The sequence below is a fragment of the Perca fluviatilis genome, chromosome 13, assembly GCF_010015445.1.
Source record: "Perca fluviatilis chromosome 13, GENO_Pfluv_1.0, whole genome shotgun sequence".
Classification (NCBI taxonomy): Eukaryota; Metazoa; Chordata; class Actinopteri; order Perciformes; family Percidae; genus Perca; species Perca fluviatilis.
The window spans coordinates 15,020,370-15,043,802 of record NC_053124.1 but is presented as its reverse complement, the minus strand read 5'-3'; the positions used below and the strand labels follow the sequence as shown (position 1 = coordinate 15,043,802).

General features: G+C 40.8%; 3 protein-coding genes across 14 annotated transcripts in view; 2 read left to right on the top strand and 1 right to left on the bottom strand.

Annotated features, from left to right (window-relative positions):
* Window positions 1-2,510, top strand: part of ppp1r9a (protein phosphatase 1, regulatory subunit 9A) — a 50,698-nt gene extending 48,188 nt beyond the window's left edge. For all 11 annotated transcript variants that reach the window (XM_039820031.1, XM_039820030.1, XM_039820040.1 and 8 more), the window contains one exon: window positions 354-2,510. In XM_039820031.1, coding sequence (XP_039675965.1) covers window positions 354-536 — 183 coding nt within the window. In that variant the 3' untranslated portion in view covers window positions 537-2,510. The remainder of the gene's footprint in view (window positions 1-353) is intronic.
* A 976-nt stretch (window positions 2,511-3,486) lies between these two features.
* On the top strand, window positions 3,487-7,152 carry asb4 (ankyrin repeat and SOCS box containing 4). The gene is made up of 6 exons (XM_039820028.1): window positions 3,487-3,997; window positions 4,654-4,953; window positions 5,060-5,302; window positions 5,391-5,638; window positions 6,340-6,453; window positions 6,585-7,152. The coding sequence occupies exons 1-6, from the start codon at window positions 3,685-3,687 to the stop codon at window positions 6,771-6,773; spliced, it is 1,407 nt and encodes a 468-aa protein (XP_039675962.1). The 5' UTR covers window positions 3,487-3,684; the 3' UTR covers window positions 6,774-7,152.
* Window positions 7,153-12,840: 5,688 nt separating this feature from the next.
* pdk4 (pyruvate dehydrogenase kinase, isozyme 4) lies at window positions 12,841-22,947 on the bottom strand. Of its 2 annotated transcripts, XM_039820027.1 has the most exons (11): window positions 22,546-22,942; window positions 21,944-22,085; window positions 20,215-20,286; window positions 18,961-19,145; window positions 18,317-18,406; window positions 18,085-18,162; window positions 17,175-17,251; window positions 16,978-17,076; window positions 16,576-16,689; window positions 15,170-15,283; window positions 12,841-13,804 (listed from the first exon to the last, which is right to left on the bottom strand). In XM_039820027.1, exons 1-11 carry the CDS (start codon window positions 22,655-22,657, stop codon window positions 13,661-13,663), a joined length of 1,227 nt encoding a protein of 408 aa, XP_039675961.1. In that variant the 5' UTR covers window positions 22,658-22,942; the 3' UTR covers window positions 12,841-13,660. The 2 variants fall into 2 exon arrangements, 1 of the variants encoding a protein (XP_039675961.1); XR_005641203.1 differs by lacking the exons at window positions 12,841-13,804; window positions 15,170-15,283; window positions 16,576-16,689; window positions 16,978-17,076; window positions 17,175-17,251 and having other exon boundaries at window positions 18,144-18,162; window positions 18,935-19,145; window positions 22,546-22,947.
* Window positions 22,948-23,433: the final 486 nt, after the last annotated feature.

Below are 23,433 nucleotides of genomic sequence, written 5' to 3'. Positions count from 1 at the left end.
GTTAAAAGTTGTTCATTCATATATTGTGCTCACATACATATATATTAGAGCCCATATGTCAATGAAAACAAGAAATTGCAGTATAGCAATGCCAAACATATTTTTGGAGGGAATTTAGAAACAGTGCTGCCATTTCATAGTTTGTCCTTTGCAATAACAAGTGTATTTATCAACTGTAAAATGTCACAAAAATAAATGTAAATATAAGGTTTTTATGTTATGTGTTCATTTTAAAAGAAACAAAAATTGGCATATATATATATATATATATATATATATATATATATATATATATATGTATATATTGGTAGACCAAAGGATGAAAGATGCTTATGCACGTTTATTTGTTCCAGGCCCTCGGAGTTACTTCTTCCCAGGACCGTGCCCTGATAAAGAAAAAGATCAAAGACCTTAAAGTTCTGATGGAGAAGGCCAAGAGAAATCAAGAGAAAGTGGAAAAACAGCGTGAGAAGCTACGGAAGAGAGAGCTAGAGCAGCAACAGAAAGAGGCACGCAAAGAAAGCGCGGAAGAGTGAATTGAATTGTTAAATCACCTCCCACTTTACTGTAGCACCACACCAAGTAGCAACTCGTGGAACAGAACGTAAGTAGGCCCCAGAAATGAACCCTGAGGGACACCTGCTCAGTAGTTCAATTAGTTCTCAGTGGTGGAGCTACACACCCAACTGTCAGAGATTGTCGAGTGACTTTTTCACCAAGAAAATGAAACCAAAATGAGCAGCTGGATAATAGGATCCTGCCCCGTTCATTTTCCTCATTTTACACCCATCCTGTGTTTCTTTTAAGATTGAAGATTTTACTCAGTTATATTTATTTTGCTGTTCATTGCTGTAAATTAAGTTTATTTATTCATATCCAGTGTGTGAAAAATCCATCTCATCCAATATCATCTTCAGAGCCGTCTGCGTTAGCCATCACTCGTAGACATGAAGAGACCATGTACGTGTACAGTGATAAATACAGATACAAATATGTCTGATGTGCCATTTTGATAGACTTGTGTATATCCTGTTCAGATACATAGATCAGCGAAATTGCTCTATTGCTTTGACAAAGCATATACAGGTCAGGCCTGTGTGGAGGAATTCATAAGGCAGTACTCATCTCCCACCACTGGGTGTCCTCATGCTGCTTACTTTCACTCCTGAACGAGGCGAAACTGGAACTTTCCAACAGGAACTGAAGGGGGAACCAAGTTTCATTGGGAGAAACAAACTCTCTCATTACTTGCCAGAACACTGGAAGTGCAAACACTGTAAATTTAGCCTCTGCACTGGCTTGTCCAATGCTTCTTACAGTACCATGTATCATATTAAAGCAGTTCACAAAGTATGAATGACGAATGAAGGACATACTGTAACTCATTGGACTGGTTCTAATGGAGACTTCAGGTACAATGTAATCATGAAATTTGTAATTTACCAAACCTGTACCACAAAAACAGAAACAAAATGTTAAAATGAAACTTTCTGCTTATATGCATAATGTTGCTTTGACACCGCTTGTAACCTGCTTTTGACCTCTTTTTGTATCCTCTCTCAATAACAAAGTAATACCCCGCCGCTGCCTTTAGAAATTCTAGAGTAGTAGAATTTTGCTGAACTCCACCCGCTTCTGTGTGAGTGTCGAAACACATACAGTGGACTAAAGTTCTAATTGTTGTTGTTTTTTTTCATGAAAATTGCAGGTCAAAGTTCACCATGCAAATTACTTTGGAATATTCTGAATAATATTTAGGAATGCTGCCATATAGTCGAGTCATCCCTGTGATGGAGGACAGATGCAGTGAATCCAGAAATTGTCTTACAGATTATCGCACCTGATACTACTGAAGTTACACTGGAAATTGCACCTGTTAGATGCAATGTAGATTTAATTTTCTTATGAAACTGGTTCAGTAAGACTTAAAAGATTTTGATTTACTTGTTAGATAAAAAAAATATACCTTTGTAATTATTTTGACATATATATTTTATGCAATTCTTGTTTTTATGATTATGACGCTCACTGAGAGACATGTTCCCTGTGTTACTTCTTGACCATTCCCGATAATCATTTCGTAGGTTTACAGTAACTATAGCGACACCAGTGTCACCGTGATCGAAAGGAAGGCAGTTTTTGTTTTGATTCCTTTTTGTCTCAAGGGCCCTGCCTGGTGAACGGTTAACAGGTTAAGAACAAGAAGAATAGTAGGTGTTACAGATACCTCCATGCAATGCCACAGTAATAATACAGGTATCACTGATCTGTTAATGTTATTATTTATTTATTTCTGTATTTAATGAAGCAACTGACCACTGTTTATGATAACTTATACAAAAATAAGAGTATTATTAACACTTAACAATGATTTATCCAGAATTGTATGATGATTTCCTATTGCCAAAACATAATTAAACCTGTTCATTAAAAGTGATTTAGATTAAAATGGTTATCAAATGAAGGATTTAAAGTATGGAAATATAAAGTGAGAAGAAAACACAGTAATACCCCCATTGTGCTTGTGATTTTCCTCTAATACAACCATAGTGCTGCTCCAGTGCAAATCCAATAAACTGCTCATAATGTATTCTTATGAAATATTTTGTAACACTTGAACCTTTCTGTGAATACCCCCCCTCCTCTCTCCTGTCAAGTCAGTCTGCCGACTGCACTCTTTTGACTCTTTTGTATGTATAGTAAAACACTGAGAGCAATACGCTGTAAGAATCCTAAAGAAGCCTTGTTTTCTATTGTGTCAGTGTGTGTGCACTGTGTTTGTCTGAGGGCTGAGGAGACTTAAAGGTCACACCTGAGGCCAAAATGTGATTCTGAATCTTTTCTATGTGCTTGACTGAGCTCGCCTGGGCATGATGAAACCAACGTATGGATGAGACCCTGGTGCTCCTGGTAGGCGTTTGAGTCATGTCTGGAAGGGTTTGTCTTTAATGTACGTAAAGAGCTAAAGATAATCACCACAAACTGCTAGCCATGCTTTCACTCTTTTAAAAAGCTGTGCTTATTCTCCTCATTTTTTTGTCATTACCTTGCTCTCTTTTGCATTCTGAAAAGTTTGAAAGGGCAGCTACCTGTCACAAAGAATAAAATGTGCGGCCACTGTCCATAGTCTTGTTTTTGTTTCTTCTTTTTTCCCCATTTGTCTGACTTCCTCTACATTCTTCTAGTGGCCATTTGCTAGCTAGAGACAGAAATCTGTGTCCCATGTAGCCAAACAGTCTGCCAAATTCATGTTATGACTGTTTATAATTTATACTTTTTCATTCTTCTTTGTCTAGAATTTCTCATGGTATACCTGCAAAATCTAATAAATATGGATCTGATTCAGTCATATTAACATAGAAGAATAGAGTAGAAGAGAATAAGCAGTTTTCTCTCAGAAACCTCTGCCATCGCCATGTCATGTTCACATGGCCTGTTACTTTCTCTCAGTGGACATCTCAGCAGACTGGCTGTTCGGGAGTCAGCCACAGTCAGCCACAGCTGTAGCTCTCCAGTCCTTCACCTCTCTCCTTTCTATTTATATTCAGCCTCATTTCACTCCAGGGCTATTTTCTCCCTGACGGCTCCCTCCTGTCACTTGTTGCCCCTCTTAATTTCCGTCTATCTTCCTCATACACCTCCCATATCTGATGGCTGGGCTTATGGAGGCCTTCCAGTGTGGGTATGATTGACACATTTATTATCACCATTTGTGCGTTTATTTTCAATCTCCTCCGTGCTGTCTGGAGAACATTAGTGTTCGAGCCGGCTGGTTTGGCAGTGTTATACAACGAGAGAGGCCCTTCTTCAAGGGAACTCATGGAGGAGTTGAGCCCCAGACAACTGGCTGTCAAACAGCTGAAGCGACAGTTCCTGGAGGCTCTGCAGGCCAACAATGCCCAGAAGGTTATGCAGATTCTGCGCACCAGGAAACTTGACATTGACACTGTGCTCGAGGTGGAAGACCCCAGCATGGTGCTCGCCTCATACAAACAAGGTACGGAGAAAGTCGGATGAGACTGATCCACATTTCACCAGCAGCAATAACATCAATGGTGATAAACTGTTTGTCATACTACTGTATATCAAGCGTTAAGGGCCAGAAAGATGAGCTGTCATGTGAGCATCCAGAATAAACAAGATTGTGGGAAATCATATGTTTTCACAAAGCATTAATTCAGAAAAACAGATTGTAAACAACTCCTGAATATCATGACAGCAAAGATTTTGTTCTGTAGTTTTTCCACTAGGTGGTGTTAAATCCCTTTGGATCCTAAAGCCGGATGTGACCAGACACACTGTAGACACTAGGTGAATTACAATAACATGCATACTCACCTACTGGGGGTTAAAAATACTGCAATAAAAGTGTAAAGTCTTTCTCTATCACCTTGAACATTCATGACTAACTATGCAGAAATCTAATTTAAAAGTTTGTAAAAAGAAATATGCTTTCTTAATTAATGTTGATGTTCCTAACTGGGTCCAAATAGTTTCAAACCAGCACAAACATAAATATGTCACGTGAAATATCCATACAGTACAGTTCCAAATTTGCCAGAAGATAGTGTGTTCTTGTAGGACCCCATCACTTACTGGGGTCCTGATTGAGAAAGTAGGCTAACAGGGCCTGTTTTCTCTTATTTGCTACAGGTTATTGGCTCCCAGGCTACAAACTGGAGAATTCCTGGGCGATGGGTATTCATGTATGTGTGATGTACAATGCTGTGGAAACAGCACTGGTGCTCCTTCAGGAAGGTGCAGCCATCAACCGGATGCCTAATGGGAAGACGCCACTGCATGTGGCCTGCGAGGTCTCCAACAGCGACTGTGTCACCTTGCTTTTGGCTCACAAGGCAAAAGTAAACAGCCTATCACTGAGCGGCCACACACCACTGCACTACTGCATCACCAGGGAGTCTGTGGACTGTGCCAAGCAGCTAATCCCCAAAGGTCAGTAAGGAAGGATGTATGTCTAGATGAATATATTAGTAGATGGATGAAAGTGCAAATACATCCAAAACTACAAAATAATCATTGCTTTTGTTCCCCCATGGAGGTGCAAAAGTCAATATGCCCAGCCACAACAATGAGGAGGACACACCTTTGCACATAGCAGCCAGATTCGGCATCCCAGAGCTGGTGGCTCTCTACTTGACCCACGGAGCGTCTGTGAATGCAGTCAACTCCCTCCAGGAGACTCCCCTGATGACTGCGTGCTTCTGGGCTTTTGACTCTAAAGAACAAACATACAGCCAAGATCACCATCTTGTCGGTCGCCTCTTGCTGGACCACCATGCAGGTGTGTTTTTGGACTTTTCTATCGTCATTGTTGTGTACCATGGAGGCTTTTGAGTTTTGTTTTCTACAACATTTCCCTTCTGTTCAAGATCCCAATCTCCGGGACGAGGACTATAAAACAGCTCTACACAAGGCAGCCTGGAACTGTGATCATGTCCTGATGCAGATGCTGCTGGAGGCCGGAGCAGATACACATAAGATGGACATGAATGGATGTGCCCCCATTCAATATCTCCTCAAAGTGACTGATGTCAGGCCTATGGCCATACCTAAGCTCTGCTATCAGCTGCTGCTCAACCATAACACAGCACGGATCTACCCACCTCAGTTCCACAAGGTACAGAGAGGTGGACTGATGTATCTTGGTGGCATATTGAAATCCTTTGAGGATGTGGTACAGCAATTTGCAATCCCTAGGTCTCAATTTTTTTGATATTTGCAACTTCGCCATCTGTTGGTGGTGATTTTTGGATCCAGTTCTTCAGCCCTGAAGGCCTCAGAATGTTTAGATAAGGTGTTGTTGAAATATGGAAAAGGTCATGAGGCTTCTGGGTATTATTCTATACTTATTCAGAACCTGGGGGATGGAGTCTGGACAGTTCTCAAAAAGACATGGGAAAGGGATCTGAGTATTACATTGGATGATGAGGAGTGGGACAGAATCTGTACGTAAGGATACATTCCTGGGGGACCCAGGTTCCTGTCACCTGAAGATGATTTGTTCTGGGAGATGGGTCAATCCTAAACAGGATGGATAAGCACATAAGACGCTGGGTCCAGACTAGTTTGATGATAGCCAGACAGATTATTTTAAGGGGATGGAAGAATGAAAGGGTGCCATCAATTCAGGAGTGGGCTTGTGAGATGGCTAAGCTGGCAGCGATTTGTTCATGTTGCAAGTTGTATGTTTTGTATTTTGTTAAAAAAAAGTTGTTAATCACAAAAAAATACAGCATCTATGACAAATTATATGATGATAACAAAAGGTCCTTGCAAGATTCTTGTGCTGTATGTCACATTTTGTGTTGTTTTGTGCAGGTGTTGCAGACCTGCTATGACTACCCCGAAGTAGTAGAAATGATGGTCAACTCTTATGAACACTTAAAGCCCACAAAGAAGTGGAGAGCTGCCATTCCCGATGACTGCTACAAGGTAGTAAAAGGATCTCCTGTACATGGACAGTATGAAGTGTGTTTTCAGTGTAGAATTAAGTCACTGCTGAGTGTCACTACTTGACTTTGTCCTAGACTTCAAGTTACACTACAACGTTTTTGCTTCCTCAGCGACATGAAGACTTCTACGACTCCTTGTTCACTGTTTGCACCAACGCTCCTCGCAGCCTGCTCCACCTGACCAGATGTGCCATCAGAGCCAGCTTGGGTGGGCTCTGCCACAAAGGTGTAGCACAGCTGTCTCTGCCATATACTGTGAAGAAATATTTACTACTGGAACCTGAGGGGATACTGTATTAATGAAGAGACTTCTGTTCATAAGATTCAACTGTTGTATGGGGCTCTAATATGCAGTCTGACATCTGACGATTTGAATAGAAACATTTTAGCCATAAAAATCATTCCCAGAGGCTTCTGTCTGGAACATAAGAAATCCCTCTTTGGTGTTTGACAGTAGAAACTTCATGCATGTTGTCTTTTGTGGTTTGAGCCTGGATATGACAGGACACCATCCAAATAATTTCAAATTATTAATCAATTGAATATTCAACTAGAAACATGCAGATTTTTAAGGGAGAGGGGAGAAAATAGCAATTTACTTATTACTTATTAATGCAAATTGCTGTGCTAATGATATTATACATACATACTGTATTTACATCGTAGATTCTCACTGAAGGCATCAAAACTATGAATGAACACGTGGGATTATGTACTTAACAAAAAAGTGTGAAATAACTGAAAACATGTCTTATATTCTAGTTTCTTCAAAGTAGCCACCCTTTGCTCTGATTACTGCTTTGCACACTCTTGGCATTCTCTTGATGAGTTTCAAGAGGTAGTCACCTGAAATGGTTTTCCAACAGTCTTGAAGGAGTTCCCAGAGATGCTTAGCACTTGTTGGCCCTTTTGCCTTCACTCTGCGGTCCAGGCATGTAGAATCCATCCGTTCACCTTTTCTGCGTCGCACAAAGACACGGCGGTTGGAACCAAAGATCTCAAATTTGGACTCATCAGACCAAAGCACACATTTCCACTGGTCTAATGTCCATTCCTTGTGTTTCTTGGCCCAAACAAATCCCTTCTGCTTGTTGCCGCTCCTTAGCAGTGGTTTCCTAGCAGCTACTTGACCATGAAGGCCTGATTCACAGTCTCCTCTTAACAGCTGTTCTAGAGATGTGTCTGCTGCTAGAACTCTGTGTGGCATTCATCTGGTCTCTAATCTGAGCTGCTGTTAACTTGCGATTTCTGAGGCTGGTGACTCAGATGAACTTATCCTCAACAGCAGAGGTGACTCCTGGTCTTTCTTTCCTGGGGCGGTCCCCATGTGAGCAAGTTTTGTTGTAGCGCTTGATGGTTTTTGGGACTGCACTTGGGGACACATTCAAAGTTTTCGCAATTTTCCGGACTGACTGACCTTCATTTGTTAAAGTAATGATGGCCACTTGTTTTTCTTTACTTAGCTGATTGGTTCTTGCCATAATATGAATTCTAACAGTTGTCCAAAAGGGCTGTCGGCTGTGTATCAACCTGACAACACAACTGATGGTCCCAAGCCCATTAATAAAGGGAAAAAATTCCACTAATTAGGTCCAACTAAACGCAAGGCACACCTGTGAAGTGAAAACCATTTCAGGTGACTACCTCATGAAGCTCATTGAGAGAACACCAAGGGTTTGCAGCGCTATCAAAACAGCAAAGGGTGGCTACTTTGAGGAATCTAAAATATAAGACATGTTTTTAGTTATTTCACACTTTTTTGTCAAGTACATAATTCCATATGTGTTCATTCATAGTTTTGATGCCTTCAGTGAGAATCTACGATGTAAATAGTCATGAAAATAAAGAAAACGCATTGAATGAGAAGGTGTGTCCAAACTTTTGGCCTGTACTGTATGTATATATATATATATATATATATATATATATATATATATATATATATATATATATTATACATATTACATAATAATAATCATTTATAATAATTGAAAAGTGAGGATTTGTATCCACTGGGTCACATGGAACCACCATCCTATCCCCACAACCTCTCTTTCTGTAATCCTTGTATTATTTGTGCCGCCTTCTACAGGAGTCTTACCTGTATCTTTTAAAGTGCCATGAGTGTCAGTGAAGACAATTAGTCTTTTACTTGTCTCTCTATCACAGTGCTGCCTCAGAGAATCCAACTCTACCTGGCAACCTGCCTTAATGCTCACTCTAAAGCTCATGCTCTTGTGATACTCAGCTATTTGCAGAACAAACACTTGACAAAGCCCTCCATAGCTAGTGCTTGTTTTTCCAGTGGGCTGCACATGTAGCCATGCACTTGAACCAGTTTTTTCTTAGTCAGATTATTTTTTTTGAGATTATCTGAACTCCCTCAAAAAACAGAGGCCACACTGGAAAACAGTGATGATAACTTAATATCCTTGTCAATTTTGTATAACTATGTCCACCTTAACTCAAACATCAGATGCTATCTTTGAACTGTTTTCTGACTAATGCACTGTAGATTCTCACCTATAGGAAGACCACTAACTATACAACTTTGAAAAGTCTCAGGTAGACCTTTAGTTGTGACCTGGGCCAATCATCACAGTCACAACAGCATGCTGTAATAATGGGAGCATCTCGGTCTATTTTATCCAGGTGTTAGGTCTAATTTACCATGGGGAGATAATGCTAGTGTATAATAGAGGGAAGCACTCTCGAGACTGAGGCCGCGCTGGCTTGGAGAGATAGAAAAAAAAAAAAAAAAAAAAAAAAAAAAAAAAAAGAGAGGTGCTGCTGAGCTATTGTATAGTGTTTTTGTTAAAGAGGAGAAAATGAACTGGCAGCCTCAGGAAACACAAAGATGAAGGCTGAATTAGGATGGGACGAAGGCAATGGAGCTTTTTCTTCATCTAAATCATACAGTGCATACATAAACAAAGATAGCAAACATGAATTGTAAAGTTTTAGTCACTAAAAAGGTATGACTAAAACAAAAGATAGTTTTTCCTGCAAACATGTAAAACAACAATTAAGGAAATGTGTTTGAGTGTTTAAACTATTTCCAGTTTCCACATTCTTTGAAGAATCCCGAGCATACGGAGGGCAGTGTCGTATCTTATCATGCAAAATAATTAAATGACACTTAGATCAGTGACCTCATCGTCTTACAACAGTTGCATGTACCTGTAGTGTGCTGTTGGTGTAATCAATACGAACCTTATGGCAGTCCATAGTTCATACACAAACAGGTGTGGCTGAGCTCTGTATGTCTGCATAGTGTACCAGACATCTTCTGTCAGGAACATTGTCTGGATGACTAAAGGGTCAGGCCTGATTCCCTGAGCTCCTTAAATAGACCAGTAAAAGTCAGGCACAGAAAGATTAGATCCTTGAACTGCACATTATCATAACAGGAACAGAAAAATGTCATTCACATTTAATTGAACTGCACCGCTGTAGTTATTCTGATGCAGTGATGTTGTTTTTTATTCCCTTATTTTCGAGAAGAGCTTGCATAATGTTGTATTTGTATTGCCGCCATGCCAATAGTGCCTGAATGAACTGCAAAACAGAATTGAGAGAGACAAGGAGAGAAAAGCAACAAAACTGCAATAGAGCGTGACATGTGTGGGCACACTAATGGAGGTGCAAAACAGGGCAGGACAGCCTGTTCTCAAACCCCTATTGGCAGCTGGCCACAAAAAGCCACTGGACTGTGTCTGCGATAGTGACAGACAAACAGAGCAAGTTTCCTGAAAACAAGCCGTGGAGAGAGAGGGGGACAATGAGGGAGGCAACAACTTGGGCTGTGTACTTTACACTCTATAAACAGCTTAATTTCTAACTACAGATATTTCTGGTCCGAACAGAAGCACATGGTGAGGTTCATAAGCACACCGTGAGCTGCGAAAGGCATAAGAAATGACATATTGACAAGTGAGACTTTTATTTTCTACATTCACTGGTCCTTTTAGTGGCAAACCACAACTTCAGTACAGGAACACGTGGCCTTTTGAAAGTGATGTTGATACAGTATGACATGCAAACATGTCTGTTGGTGCAGACAGTTCACAAATCATAAAAAAATCTAAAATTAGTGAGTTCATAATTTAATCAACAAGATCTCAAGGCAATTCTAAACGCTACAAAATTGGCAAAGGGTGGTAAAATGGGAACATGAATGTGGAATTGTTAGATACAGATAATGCCATACCTATTATATCTATACGGCTTCAATACAGCTTTGCCTGAGCATCTGCCTGTGATGTTACTGTATGTCTCTGCTACACTTATCTCAGTGTGTATCATCACAGAAAGCGCAAGTACAGTTTTCTGCAGTGCAACATTTAACATTTTACACAGTCCTTTGCACCCTCTAAAGTCACTTAAATATACACACATGCAATATTACAAAACACGTAGGGTGATATTATCAAAGGACTGTGTGCAGTTCTAGACAGTTACTCTTTGAAAACACTGAAAAACTTTCTTGGAAAAAGTGTGTATTTAGTTACTTACTGCAATTAACTTTTCACCAGTTTCAGAGGGAAATTATTACTGTAAAGGTTAACTTATTTACTTAAAATACAATTAATCACAGTTCAACCATACATAATAACTTCAAATATGTTGCAATGCTGTTTTAACAACTTCACCTCTCCAGAAAGGCACAGTCTCATTTCGCTCTATGGAACTCCATCAAGCATGTTTACATCTCATATTGAAGAAGCTAAAAGACTAAAAATGGAACAATAGATTTACATTGATGCTATTTTACACGAACCATGCAGTGTAAATTCCTCTTATAGTGCATCTGAAATGCTGTAGTTGTATGAGAACTGAACTGCAATGAAATGCAGAAGTTGTGTGTGTGTGTGTGTGTGTGTGTGTGTGTGTGTGTGTGCGTGTTAGAGTGTGGATCGGGCCGTGTTTTTCTGTCCAAGCCCGCCCCGCGTCCGACAGAGCAGTAACCGAGCCCGGCCCCAGCACGACAGGCATTTAAAGGTCCCGTGACATGGTGCTCTTTGGATGCTTTTATATGGACCTTAGTGGTGCCCTAATACTGTATCTGAAGTCTCTTTACAGCCACTAGAGCCAGTCCCACAATGAGCTTTCCTTAGTATGTACCATTTCTGTGTCTGTAGCTATTGAGGAGAGAGGGGGGGGCAAGGTGAAGGGTGGGGGTCTGGCCTTGACCATCTGCCACTTTGCTCGTTTGAAAGCCATGATGTCTCTCTCTTTTTCTCATGGGTGGGCCAAATTCTCTGGGCGGGCAAAGCAGAGAAAGGGGAGGTAACCTTGCTCCTTATGACCTCATAAAGAGCATGATTCCAGATCGGCCCATCTGAGCTTTCATTTTCTCAAAGGCAGAGCAGGATACCCAGGGCTCGGTTTACACCTATCACCATTTCTAGCCACTGGGGGACCATAGGCAGGCTGGGGGAATGCATATTAATGTTAAAAAACCTCATAAAGTGAAATTTTCATGCCATGGGACCTTTAAGATATTTATGTCCGAGCCCGACAGTTAAAATCTCATTTCAATTTAAAATGCTCAATGCCTTATTGCGCTGATGTGACCGAGCCCGACCTGAACCCAAACATCATTCATTCCCTCCAGAAAAACGTGATTATGCGATCGCATAATTCAATGCATAATCAGCCAAAGTCCGCATAATTCATGCGGGGGCCGCATTTTTTCAAATATGCCGCACTTTCGCCGCATAAATTGCCGATTTCCGCGCAAAATATGCGGTGCTTGCATGACTTCATAATCCCCGCATTTTCGTTGCAAAAAAGTCACATCTTAGCAGAAAGTTGAAAAAAAATTGCGTTTACTTCACACGAGAGCAGCCATTTTCCCCTGTTGCCATGGAGTGACGTAATTATGCGACGTGAACATCATCGAAAAGCAGGTGTTGGAGGTTGAATTTGACATGTACTTTGAGTCTCTTAAGTTGGTATCCAATAAGAACGCTATCTTAATATCTGCTGTCAATATTTGTAATGATTTTTGAAAGTGTGTCTCTTTTATTTCCCTCTGTTTTGACTATTACTTTTATTTTTACTTTAATATTATATTATTTGTATATATTTTGTATCTTATTTGTTTACTTATTGCAATGTAAACTATTTTTGGAAATTAAGTTTAAAAAAAGCAGGGTGTTGGGGGAATCACTTTTTCATCAAACCGCAGTTTTTGCAAGTTCCCGCATTTTTTGCAAGTTCCCGCAATTTCATCGCATAAAATTGCATAAATATCCCGCATATTCCATCGCATTTTTTAAGAAAACGTTCCGCATAATCAAGGATTTTTGCCCGCAACAATCACAAAAAAACTCTGCGTTTTTCTGGAAGGACTGATCATTTCTAAATATCTGTCCGAACCCGCCCGGCCCGTCGGGTACTGCCGGGTCCCCACGGGCTCAGTTCGGGTAGCCATCCATAGTGTGTGTGTGTGTATGCGTTTGTATGTGTGAAAAGCAATGCCTGACGTTTTAAAGGACTGAAATGCCTACATGAACAAAAGTGTGGAAACAGACTTTGCTGACTTTGTGTTTATGCTGGAGTGGTTAAACATGTTCCCAATCTGTTTAACTTAAAGTCACCCCGCTGCAGCTGGCTTTAGCTGGGTTTTTCCAAGGCATTGATACGCATTTAACCTCATGCAAAAACACAACTTTACCCAGCAATTGAAATAACCAAATACCATTTGCTAGCCTTTAGATTGTGAAATGATACATTTTGAATTAAAAAAACAACAACTAACAAACACTAGTGTAACCATGTTATTATAACTGAAAAGTGAATGTAATGAGTGAGGTAAAAGGGGATTAATACTTGACTTGTTCCATTGCCATTAGCAGCCTGCAATCGCCGTATAGTATAATGAAATTAAATTGTTTAATTGCCTGGAGGCTGGTAGTAATAGTTCAGCTCAGTTATTTTGGTGTGTTTATCTGGTTAATGACACCAACAATGAGCATCTTTTCTCCATCTAAGAGTTTCTCTCTGTGAGAAGGTGAATCTACATTCCACGTACAGGTCCAGCAGCATGCCGAAAGCATTTGGTTCCTTCTCCCACTTACAGTACAAGTTTATCCATTTCTTCCAACATGGACCCTTTTTTTTTATTATTCTTTTATTGACACTATTCTAGAGTGTCCTCCGCTTCCTCCCTCAGTCCACCATTACAGAGTCCTCTTGGAATTGCCCAGTTTCTTTGGTTCCTTGCTGGGCATGCACCAGTCGTCAGCCTCTATGCTCGTCTGGTAATGCCGTAAGGCTGACTTGTTGAAAACAGGAAGTCTCTCCACTGACTCTGAGGACAAGGCCTGTAATACAGAGCAGAAGGCAACTTATTAGTCTGCATCCTTATTACACAGATCCAGGTTGTTTCTAATTGGGCTTTTCTACAAAGTTCCCTCTGCTCGATTAAAACTCTGTACGCTCCTTTAGGTAGAGATGGCAAAGGTCTCTGTTTTCTGACATGGAACATGTGGTGAGTTATAACTTACAACATGACAAACAATAGTTGCACATTGTCTGTATTAACTCTAAGGGCCCTATCTTGCACTCAGCGCAATTGCATTTGTACACCGACGCATGTATCATTCCTATTTTGCACCCGACGCACAGCGGACTTTTCCCTCTTTTCCCTGTATTTCCGCTCCCGGGTGCGGTTCAGCGAAAAGAGAAGGTGTGTTCCAGCGCAAATGTTCCCTGGTGCTATTTTGCAGTTTCAGAAAACAATTCTGCCACTGACCAGGACAAACCTGGTCTAAAGTCAGTGGCGCTAGTCTAAAGTCAGTAGTGCGTTATTCAGATGCTAATTTAGGGGCGCATGCTTGGCCATATTGTAGCGTGAAAAAGAAAAATATTACTGAAAATGCGCTTTAGGTGTTTGGATAGATCAGGAGGCACTTTACAGTACATTCCTCAAAAAGTCGCAGCATTCTTTGTGGCTTGTTGTGTTTTACACAACATTTCCATGAATCATGGATCTGTTGATGACATAAATGAGGAAATATTAGAGGACTTATGGAGACGTGATGTTGAACTACGGTGGGATTGGACACTCGATGCGCTCCTGATGGAGCAGGTGGACAGAGATGGAGTGGGGGGAGGAGGAAATGGCACAACAGGAGCAGGTGGTGCGTTTAGAGGCCCACGCTCCATGGCTGCAGCAATCCTCTCCAGACTTGAGGAGATGCGCCTGAGAGGCCGCAGCAACATCGCCACCCGGCCAAGACGGGCATTTATTACTTTGCCGCATCCCGGACAGCTCCCGCTGGCGTGCGCCAGGCAAATCCGCCGTTATAATAGCAATCCGCCATGGAACAAGCGCGCCTGCTCTTAAAGGGAATGTGAGATGACGCTCTGATTGGTTATTTTCACGTTACGCCCAAACCACACCTAGCTACTTCAGACCAACCCATTTTAGATTTGCGTCGGGCGCAAGAGTCATTTATCCCGCCGGTATAATAGCAACAGCGCCAGAGATCCGCCCACAAAGCTACTTGCGTTTCACGTTTGATACTTGCGTTTCAGATCGTTAAAATAGGGTCCTAAATCTGCGACCACATAGTTGATCCAGTATGTGTAGTTGACAGTACATGTATATGTGAACTCTAGTGTACACTACGCTTGGCTTTTGAGGTTATTTTTGACATTTTGTTTGAAGGTAGTTCAGTTCTCACCTTCAAGTATATGACAGCTGAGGTGCCGTAGCCCTCCATAGAGTAGAGCTGCAGGTCTCCCTGGAAGTACTTGGCATACAGACGGGAGATGGGCAGGCCGTAGCCAAAACCAGCCTGAAGGGAAAACAACAGAGTTACAGTATTAATACAGATAAGCCAATCTTAAGCAGTTGCTAAAATATTACAAATATTCAAAACATATAGTTGATACTGTGGAGGGTTTGCGTTGTAAACAGGTCTGCAGTTTATCTCATGGTTACAGTTTAATCCAATGAAATATTGCTGACTGCATTCCTCTTTGTAATAAGCTAATTTGCAACCATGCTCAGTTGTGCGAGTCTCTGATTAGAACCGGGAGATGTACCATCTAGTTGACTTTTCAGTCCCTCCAGGATTTTGCGATGTCGCGATCGCGCCAATTCACGCAAAATTCAACCAATCACCGTGACTTTGGTGCGACTCGCAATTTTGAGCGATCACCGCAACTTTTCCGCAAATTTGACCAATGACCGGAGTTTCCCGCGACTTCAACCAATCCCAGCAGTCCCACGTGCCAGACTTTACGTCAGTATAATGGGACTCTGAGAGCCACTGACCAAGCGGGAGTGAGAGAGAGCTTGTTTCCGATATGAAGACATCTCACATTTACCAACAAAACGTACAGCGAAAGAGAGTGCAAAACATTTCAGACCGTCCTGCCAACCTGTATACATTTTAACATCAATGTACGCTGTTACGTTTTTTCACTATAAAGTCGCTGAAGCGGATGCTGTTTCAATCCTGTCGGCTCTGCAGTGGGCGGGGGCGGGGCTGCTGCTCATACAGTTCAATAAGTCCAATAAATACTTTATCAAACCGTATGAATGTGTGTCCCAGGCCAGGATAGGAAATTAAGTAACAATGTAAAGATCAACAAGCTACTGACACATATGTTCAAATTTGATTCATTCAATAAATTATTATTTTTTGTCTTAAATCCCCCAGCCATTTCCATATTATACCAACATTTGCAGCATCCCGAGCCTTTTTGGTAAGGTTACTAGGAAAACTCAGCCCAGGATAGTTTTATTCTCCTGGAAACAAGTTTCCTTTTTATTTTTAAAGAACTATACATAAAAAAATAAAATAAAAAAATTGCAACTTCTTTTGCAACTTTCACTTTCTCCCGCAACTTCATTGCAACAAACATACAAAAGACATCGCAACTTTTATCGCAATTTTTTTACAAAAGCTCCCGCAAAATAAGGCATTTTGGGCTGCAACAATCTCAAAAAAAGGCTGTGAAATCCTGGAGGGACTGACTTTTAGTCACAGTTTAAAGTTTGTGTCTGAAATTCAAAAGCAAGCATGTAGTCTGGTGTACTGACTAAGACAATCATCAACACTGAAGACAGTTTTAGTCTCACCAGTGGTGCGTTGCGAGAGTTGTCTATGTGGACTGGACTTGGAGCTGTGGAGTACATGTAGCTGAACAAACGCTCAATCTTCCTCAGAGGGACTCCTCCTCCTCTGTCAGACATCTAAAATAAACAAGAGGTATGTTAGGTTTCCAAGGGTCTTCTCATAGTGAACTCATCCGCTCCTTATCATTTGCCATTTTAATGGAATCTAAACAGTGTCATTCTTTGTGAATCAAGTCACCAGGGCTACTTTTAAGTACATGCTAACAAGATCCACATGGACGTGCATACAATTTAGTTGATGGCAGGGAATGGCAAAACAGCACACTAATTTCTCGCGGATTCCCTCCCCGTCTCTGCCTTTAGTACAAAAGTTGCGGTCCGGTCAGTCTCCATGTCCTCATCTACCTTGATAGTGAGGTCCTCAGTTCCCAGTGACACTCGCACTTTGATTGGGGGTAACGTTAGGGCTGTCTCATGGGTCTCCACTGTAGCTCTCATGGCGTTCTGACAGAAAAACATACAATGTGGATTACAAAAACAAGTGAAAAGAAACGTGGTGACGAATAATATAAGTCTGATTTCAGGCTTGTTGGGTACTGTACCTTGAAAAGCTCAAACAGCATATGGTAGAGATGGGATGGCACATAGACAATGTGGAGGGGCTGGTCGGGGTTTTTGGCTGTCAAAAAATTTGAGAATATTGATTATATGGGGGGGAAAGTGGCACTTTGACAAATGTATAACCCTGACTAGAAAAGTGGGTGAATGCAGACCTCTGGGACAACTACATATTAACTCTGACCTGAGACAAGACAAACCTTTTCAACATTAGTGGAAAAAAGATTAGAGCTACTCTTTACAAATTAAGCAAGGAACTAGAAATAACTTAATTCATCATTTTGATTTAATTATCTAGACCTTATCTGCCAAGAACATGCTGGCCAAGTATGTGCAGTTTATATTTAAAGCCCTGGTACTGTACATGTTCTGACTGATGTACTTCAACAGGAATTCAGTATATGTATTTGATTAAAGAACATATTGTAGCCTTAACTACCACATTTATTATACTAAACTACATACTCCATTAATGTATACATTATATTAGTCTCTTTTTATGCATGTTATCATACTACCCACAGTTTTTAATGTTTTCCAACCCCAGATGTATGCGCAATATGTATGAGCATGATCAAATAAAGCCTTTCCTGGTCTATTTCTGTTTAGGTTGTCACATTATCTGTAGATAAAGGGTCAAAGTTAGGAATGTCTGATGCTGATGCCAGCTCTTGGCAGGCCCAGCTAACAGGACACAACAGGCTTTACTTAAACCAACAAAGATTAATCCTACAAGGTTCAGTTGAAATTCAAGAGCACAGCAGTACAACTATCCTCTCACACAGAAAATATCCTGGTAAACCAGGAAAGATACAGTATAGGCAAGAGTAAATTAAACAAATAAATATATAGATAGATAAAATAGAAACGTTATGGTTATTTTGTAAGACATACAATTGACTTCTGTGATCTCCATATCAGGAGAGGTCAGATAATACTGCTCACACAGCATCTTTGAAGTCTCATAGGCATCTAGAAAGTGAAACAAAGAAAGACAGGTCAAACAGTCGTGAATCTGTACAAACCGAGCAGTGGGAAATAGATAACACTTCCAGTCTGTGTGTGTGTGTGTATGTGTGCGTGTGTATAGACAGCAATATTGCAGCTGAGAAAGATCATTTGTTACCTTTTACTACCTCCACAACGTCACAGCTGGGGTCAATGCTGCCAATATGTTTGGGATGGGCTGGGTTCACACTGCCCTCAAAGATTAATGCTACAGGGCACAATGCAAAAAATGTGTGTGACTCACGTAGAGACACAATTCACTGTACATAGATGTACATTTGTTAATAATAAATCAAATATAAAGCACATATCAACTTGAGTGAGTTCAGTTGGGAATGTAAACACTAGCTAAAACACCTATTGCTGACACATCTCTTCTATCATTTAATGCAATAAAAGTAAACGCTATCACGCTATCAGGCATGCTGGGTATTGACTATGACCAGAGAAGACTAGATAAGACATAATCAGACAAAATAAAGTACAAAGTGGGCTGTGATTATTTTTTTTTATGCTTGCTCTCAAACATTACTAGCACTTTGACATTATAATGACATGAGATCAAGATCAAGATTAACTTTATTGTCCCACATGGTGGTAAATTTGTCTTGGGTACTTTACCCATGCTGCAGCCATAAGTTAAAAACAAACACAGACAACATGTACAACAGATACTGTATGGTTTGTTGTATAGTATTATAGTGTTTCGAGTGAGCAACTGTGCTGATTAACTCACAGTTAATCACTGAGTGCTATACTGACTGTGCTGGTTCATGAGCATGCGTGTGGAAATGCGGCTCATGTAGAAGCGATCCAAGAAGTACTGAACGTTCTGGTTGGTGACGGGGTCCACGCCAAAGGCCTCCTTGTACTCCACCACACCCTGAGCCATGGTGGGCACCACGTTGTTGTGCCGATTACGGACATTTACCAGAGTCTGTGTGAAGCTGAGGGCAAAGACATGATGGATTAGTGCGAGTATGTGAGGGTGGGTTAGTACACCGGGTTTATTAGAATATCTTCACATCGGCGTGCATGGCATTGGGAACACATGTCTGCTAAACATAGCACAATGCTGTAACAACAGGGCTGAGCTTTGTGGAAAATAAATACAACAATGACGAGAAGACCATCTTCTGACAAACATTTCCTGTTGCCAGGAGCTAATTACGTCGAACAAGTAAACCTACTTTTTTGCAGTGCTGATTATAGCATTTTAATAACTTAATCATGAGTTGTGACAGATGTTACCTGATATAAAGTCTACACCCAAGTAGGAAATATTAAAATATGTGCTGAGTCAACAAGATTAATTGCTCCAAATTTGAAAAGATTATTGCTGTTACTGAACTGCATGAATGGTTCGTCTTTGTGCTGGATCATGTCGGATTTTGCCAAAGCGATGGAGCATTAACTTAACTAAGCCGTAATCAATCCTCACTCTTTGAGTCTGAGAGTGGCCTTCAGGAGCTGTACAACAAGGTATGTGAACATGAGTCTAATGTTAGTCTCGCATTGCCAGACCTTCCTCCACAGCACTGCGGAGGGTCTGGCTAGACCACACAGCATTCTGGGATGGGACAGGAACGTGCTCTGGTTTATTGGCATGGCTTTAAACCAATCACAATCGTCATGGGCTCAGATTGGACAGATAGTCTAGCTAGCTGTCTGGATTTACCCTGCAGAGATCTGAGGAGCAGTTAACCATAGTCCTCACGAATCGACCGGCGTTTAAAATTCCAACACAAAGAAAGCAGAAGGTACCGGACATCCGGCTGAAAAGAAGGCCATACGGCGGAATTTCCGGCGGCAACGGAGCAATCCCAGAAGTGGAACGTCGTGAATATAGACTAGTCTGATATTAACTTTGCAGTGTGAGGTTGAAAATAGGCAGTTAAAAAGTAATTACAGAGTTATTGGATTGGTGTTGGCAGTTACTGAAGAATGACCAAACTGGATTGGTAACAGCAACAAACAACTAGACAGGGACATTATTAAGGTATGTAAATGACTTACTTTGTCAGGACATCCTTATCATCTGGATCCTTTTCTAAAAAATCTACAATCTCCAGCAAACTCTGTGAATACCTGGTGGACACAAAAGGATGGATTTTAAAAGAAAATAGAACTCAACTCTAGTTCATTTACTGTATATCAGAATGACCAAAGATAATGGAGTAAAAAACCTATCAATCTGACGATTACATTTATGTGAAAGCGTTAAAAACTAATCAGCAAGCAGTGAACTCTTGTTATACTAAGTTGACATTTTTCAGGCATAAAGCATTTCCACATGGTTAGAGAAATACTGTACTTTCTTTAGATACTAGTTGCTTGGTTTATCACAGACCTTATCTGTAGGTCAGTTCACGAAGACGACTAGAGTGCAGGTAGAGTAGACTAGAGTAGGGGTGTGCAAAAAAATCGCTTCACATTTGAATCAAGATTCAAGCTCTACCGATTCAAAATCAATTCGTAGAATTCCAAAAAACTATTCATTTTTTTTATTGTTTAGGGTTATTGTTTTTGAATCGAAAACCGATTTTGAATTGAAGCTTGAGCCTGAAAATCGATATTGAATAGAACTGTGACATTTTCTGAATCGTGCACCACTATCATTGAGTCACACTCTCTGTCACTGTCTCACAGTAGGAAAACTGGGTGAAAGGTGAACAGCAGTGTGGCTAGCAAGGAACTGACCTTAAGCTCTCACAATTTGGATTATTTGCAGTCATGCAAACAGATGTACATCTTGTAATAGACTATTTTGCAACTTGTATTTTCACAAGCTTGCCAGGAAATATCCAGGCGTGCCCGCTCTCCCCTCGTCAACAATATTAATGAGTAACAGATCAACTCTTTTGCTGGCAATCTAAAGAGTTCTGCAGTAGTAGGGAGAGAAAGCCACAGTGCATGGCCAAATATAGACACTACAGTGGCTTTCATGAGAAGAGTGGGGGGTGGGGTAATGACCTTATTGTTATGTGTTTTAATGTGACTTGTGCACCAAACATAATTAACATGCTAGGATAAATAATACTGTGATTTTATGATGCTACCGGGAAGTAACAGCTTTGGTGGAAAAACAAACTCCAAATGAAAATGATTACAGCTATTCTACTTACAGCTGAAAACCTGCAACAGACATAATTATCTACCTGTACTTTGCTGCAACCTTAGTGTTTACACCCTTTCACTTTCTACAGTCACAGTGTACAGTGAAATGGGTGTATGCTCCCAGATCAATAGTGTCTAGCCAGCGAGTGCACAGACAACTGGGTGATTGTTGATACGTGTTTAACAGAACGATAAACAACAAAAACCTCACATAACCTTTGCCAAAATCAGCAACATCACAGCTGTAATAAGCCTTCTGTGACTAGTTGAATTGCCAAAAACTAAAGGACAAATGACATACAGAGTGGATCTATTTTATATCCGAAACTAAAAATACAAAGGCTGAAATCCAAAGGAAGTTTGCTTTGAGACAAGGCTGTTTCATAACTGTCCCTGCTAAAACAAGAACCAGTCCATCTATGACCTTGTAATGAACCTGGGAACCCTGAAAATAATAAAATAAAAACAATAGACATCCAATAGGATTGTCACACTACAGTTTCTCTGCACCCTAATTGCAGACAGGTGCAGGAAGACTTGTTGGAAAACTAACAAATTATTTTGGTAACAATGATTTTGTTACAACAGGGTATACAGAAAGATATGTAGTGTAGTCTAGAGATCCCACCAGCTGATGAGGAGCTTTAGGGAAGGAGTGCCAAGGAGCTTGTCAGGGAGGAAATCAATTTCCTTCATGATGTTGGCCAGTCTGACAGGAAGCTCCTGCCGAAGGAACACAAAAGAGGTCTTCTCACATGCATTGGCAGAGCCTGCAGTCACATGAGGGGACAGAGACAGGGAAAACATAACTGAGCAAGCATCCAACTTTTGACCCCATCCTGTCAAAATATAAAACAGCAACCTTTCCCAAACATTACTACTTAGAAGAAATGTGTCCAGGATTATTTGTGGAGGAACCTTTAGAAAAACCATGATGAAATGCATTTTGTCAATGCAGAGATCAACCACATTAGCCTAGCTTTTTTGGTCGAGGTCACTAGTCCTCAAAATCCAAAGTTCAAAGTGGTAACTTCATGTGCAGTTAGATACACAATAAATGACAACATAAACATTAACGCATTCAATGACAATGACATCAGTCTGCAAACAGTATGTACTTCAACGTCTATGACCAGGTCAAACAACGTGAGTTGTGCAACTGCCATGTGAGTGTGGTAAACAATAATGCAGTGTCCGAAAAATCCATAGCCCACTACTCGAAACACTTACCAAAGTCAATGAATTGCTTCATAGACAAGGGAGAGGGAGAAAACTTAGCAAACCTCTCCACTTGTTTCGGTATACCAGCGCCATTTTTCAGCAAAAACTGAGCGAACTTCATTTTTCCTGTCCTTTGCAGACCCCCACTGTTAGTGTATCGGGGACGAACTGTCCTTACGGTCTTCAGCACGCTCCAGTTTGACGACTGTTAGCTAGCAGGGTTAAGGTCGGTGTCGTAACGTACAAAGAACCCCTTCGTTAAATTAATAATATTCAAATATGCTGGTTATGAGTTCCCCATCACTGTTTTTCTCGAGCAGCTTCCCTGCATCTCGGCAAGTGTATGTCCTTCAAATACAACTTCCATTACAGTGAGCGATGTGTGTGTTGTTGTGGCGGGGAGGAGGAGGGATTGACATCAAAACCAACCAATGAGCGCCAAGATTTTCCTGGAACTGGAGGATGTGGTGGAGGAAGTTGAAAAGAAGGAATTAACGGTAGCGTAAGGCACGTAGGGCAAGGATGTTAATACCTTATATACTGTCTAACAGGAAATATGTCTGTACCTTGATTTAACATTGGTTTCAGAGCTCAACAGTGTGGTTACGGTATTTTCAGTAGAAAAATAAAAAAGTAAAAAACTTGCGCCAAATCAAATATTTTATAGTCACGATCATAGAAATCTTAAAACCTTATCACAATTCATCTTGTAACGTAGCTAGCTAGCTACATTCGTTGGCTCGGTGCCAGGCTTAAAACTATATTTTTTCATGAAAACGTCAATGAAGTAGCTAAAGGGTATAACCAAAGGTACAACCAAAGAATTTCTAATATAGGCTTTGGTACAACGCTGAAGTTGGCTGGCTTCCGATTCGGCGCTTCCGATTCGGCAGTTAA

Excerpts from the sequence above, each read along its gene's own strand:
- asb4 (XM_039820028.1), top strand. The coding sequence starts at position 3,685 with ATGATTGACACATTTATTATCACCATTTGTGCGTTTATTTTCAATCTC. Across the intron at positions 4,954-5,059 it reads CAAGCAGCTAATCCCCAAAG|GTGCAAAAGTCAATATGCCC; the intron begins GTCAGTAAGGAA and ends TCCCCCATGGAG. Across the intron at positions 5,303-5,390 it reads CTTGCTGGACCACCATGCAG|ATCCCAATCTCCGGGACGAG; the intron begins GTGTGTTTTTGG and ends CTTCTGTTCAAG.
- pdk4 (XM_039820027.1), bottom strand. The coding sequence starts at position 22,657 with ATGAAGTTCGCTCAGTTTTTGCTGAAAAATGGCGCTGGTATACCGAAA. Across the intron at positions 19,146-20,214 it reads GATAAGGATGTCCTGACAAA|CTTCACACAGACTCTGGTAA; the intron begins GTAAGTCATTTA and ends CTTTGCCCTCAG. Across the intron at positions 16,690-16,977 it reads CTGAGGACCTCACTATCAAG|ATGTCTGACAGAGGAGGAGG; the intron begins GTAGATGAGGAC and ends TGTTTATTTTAG.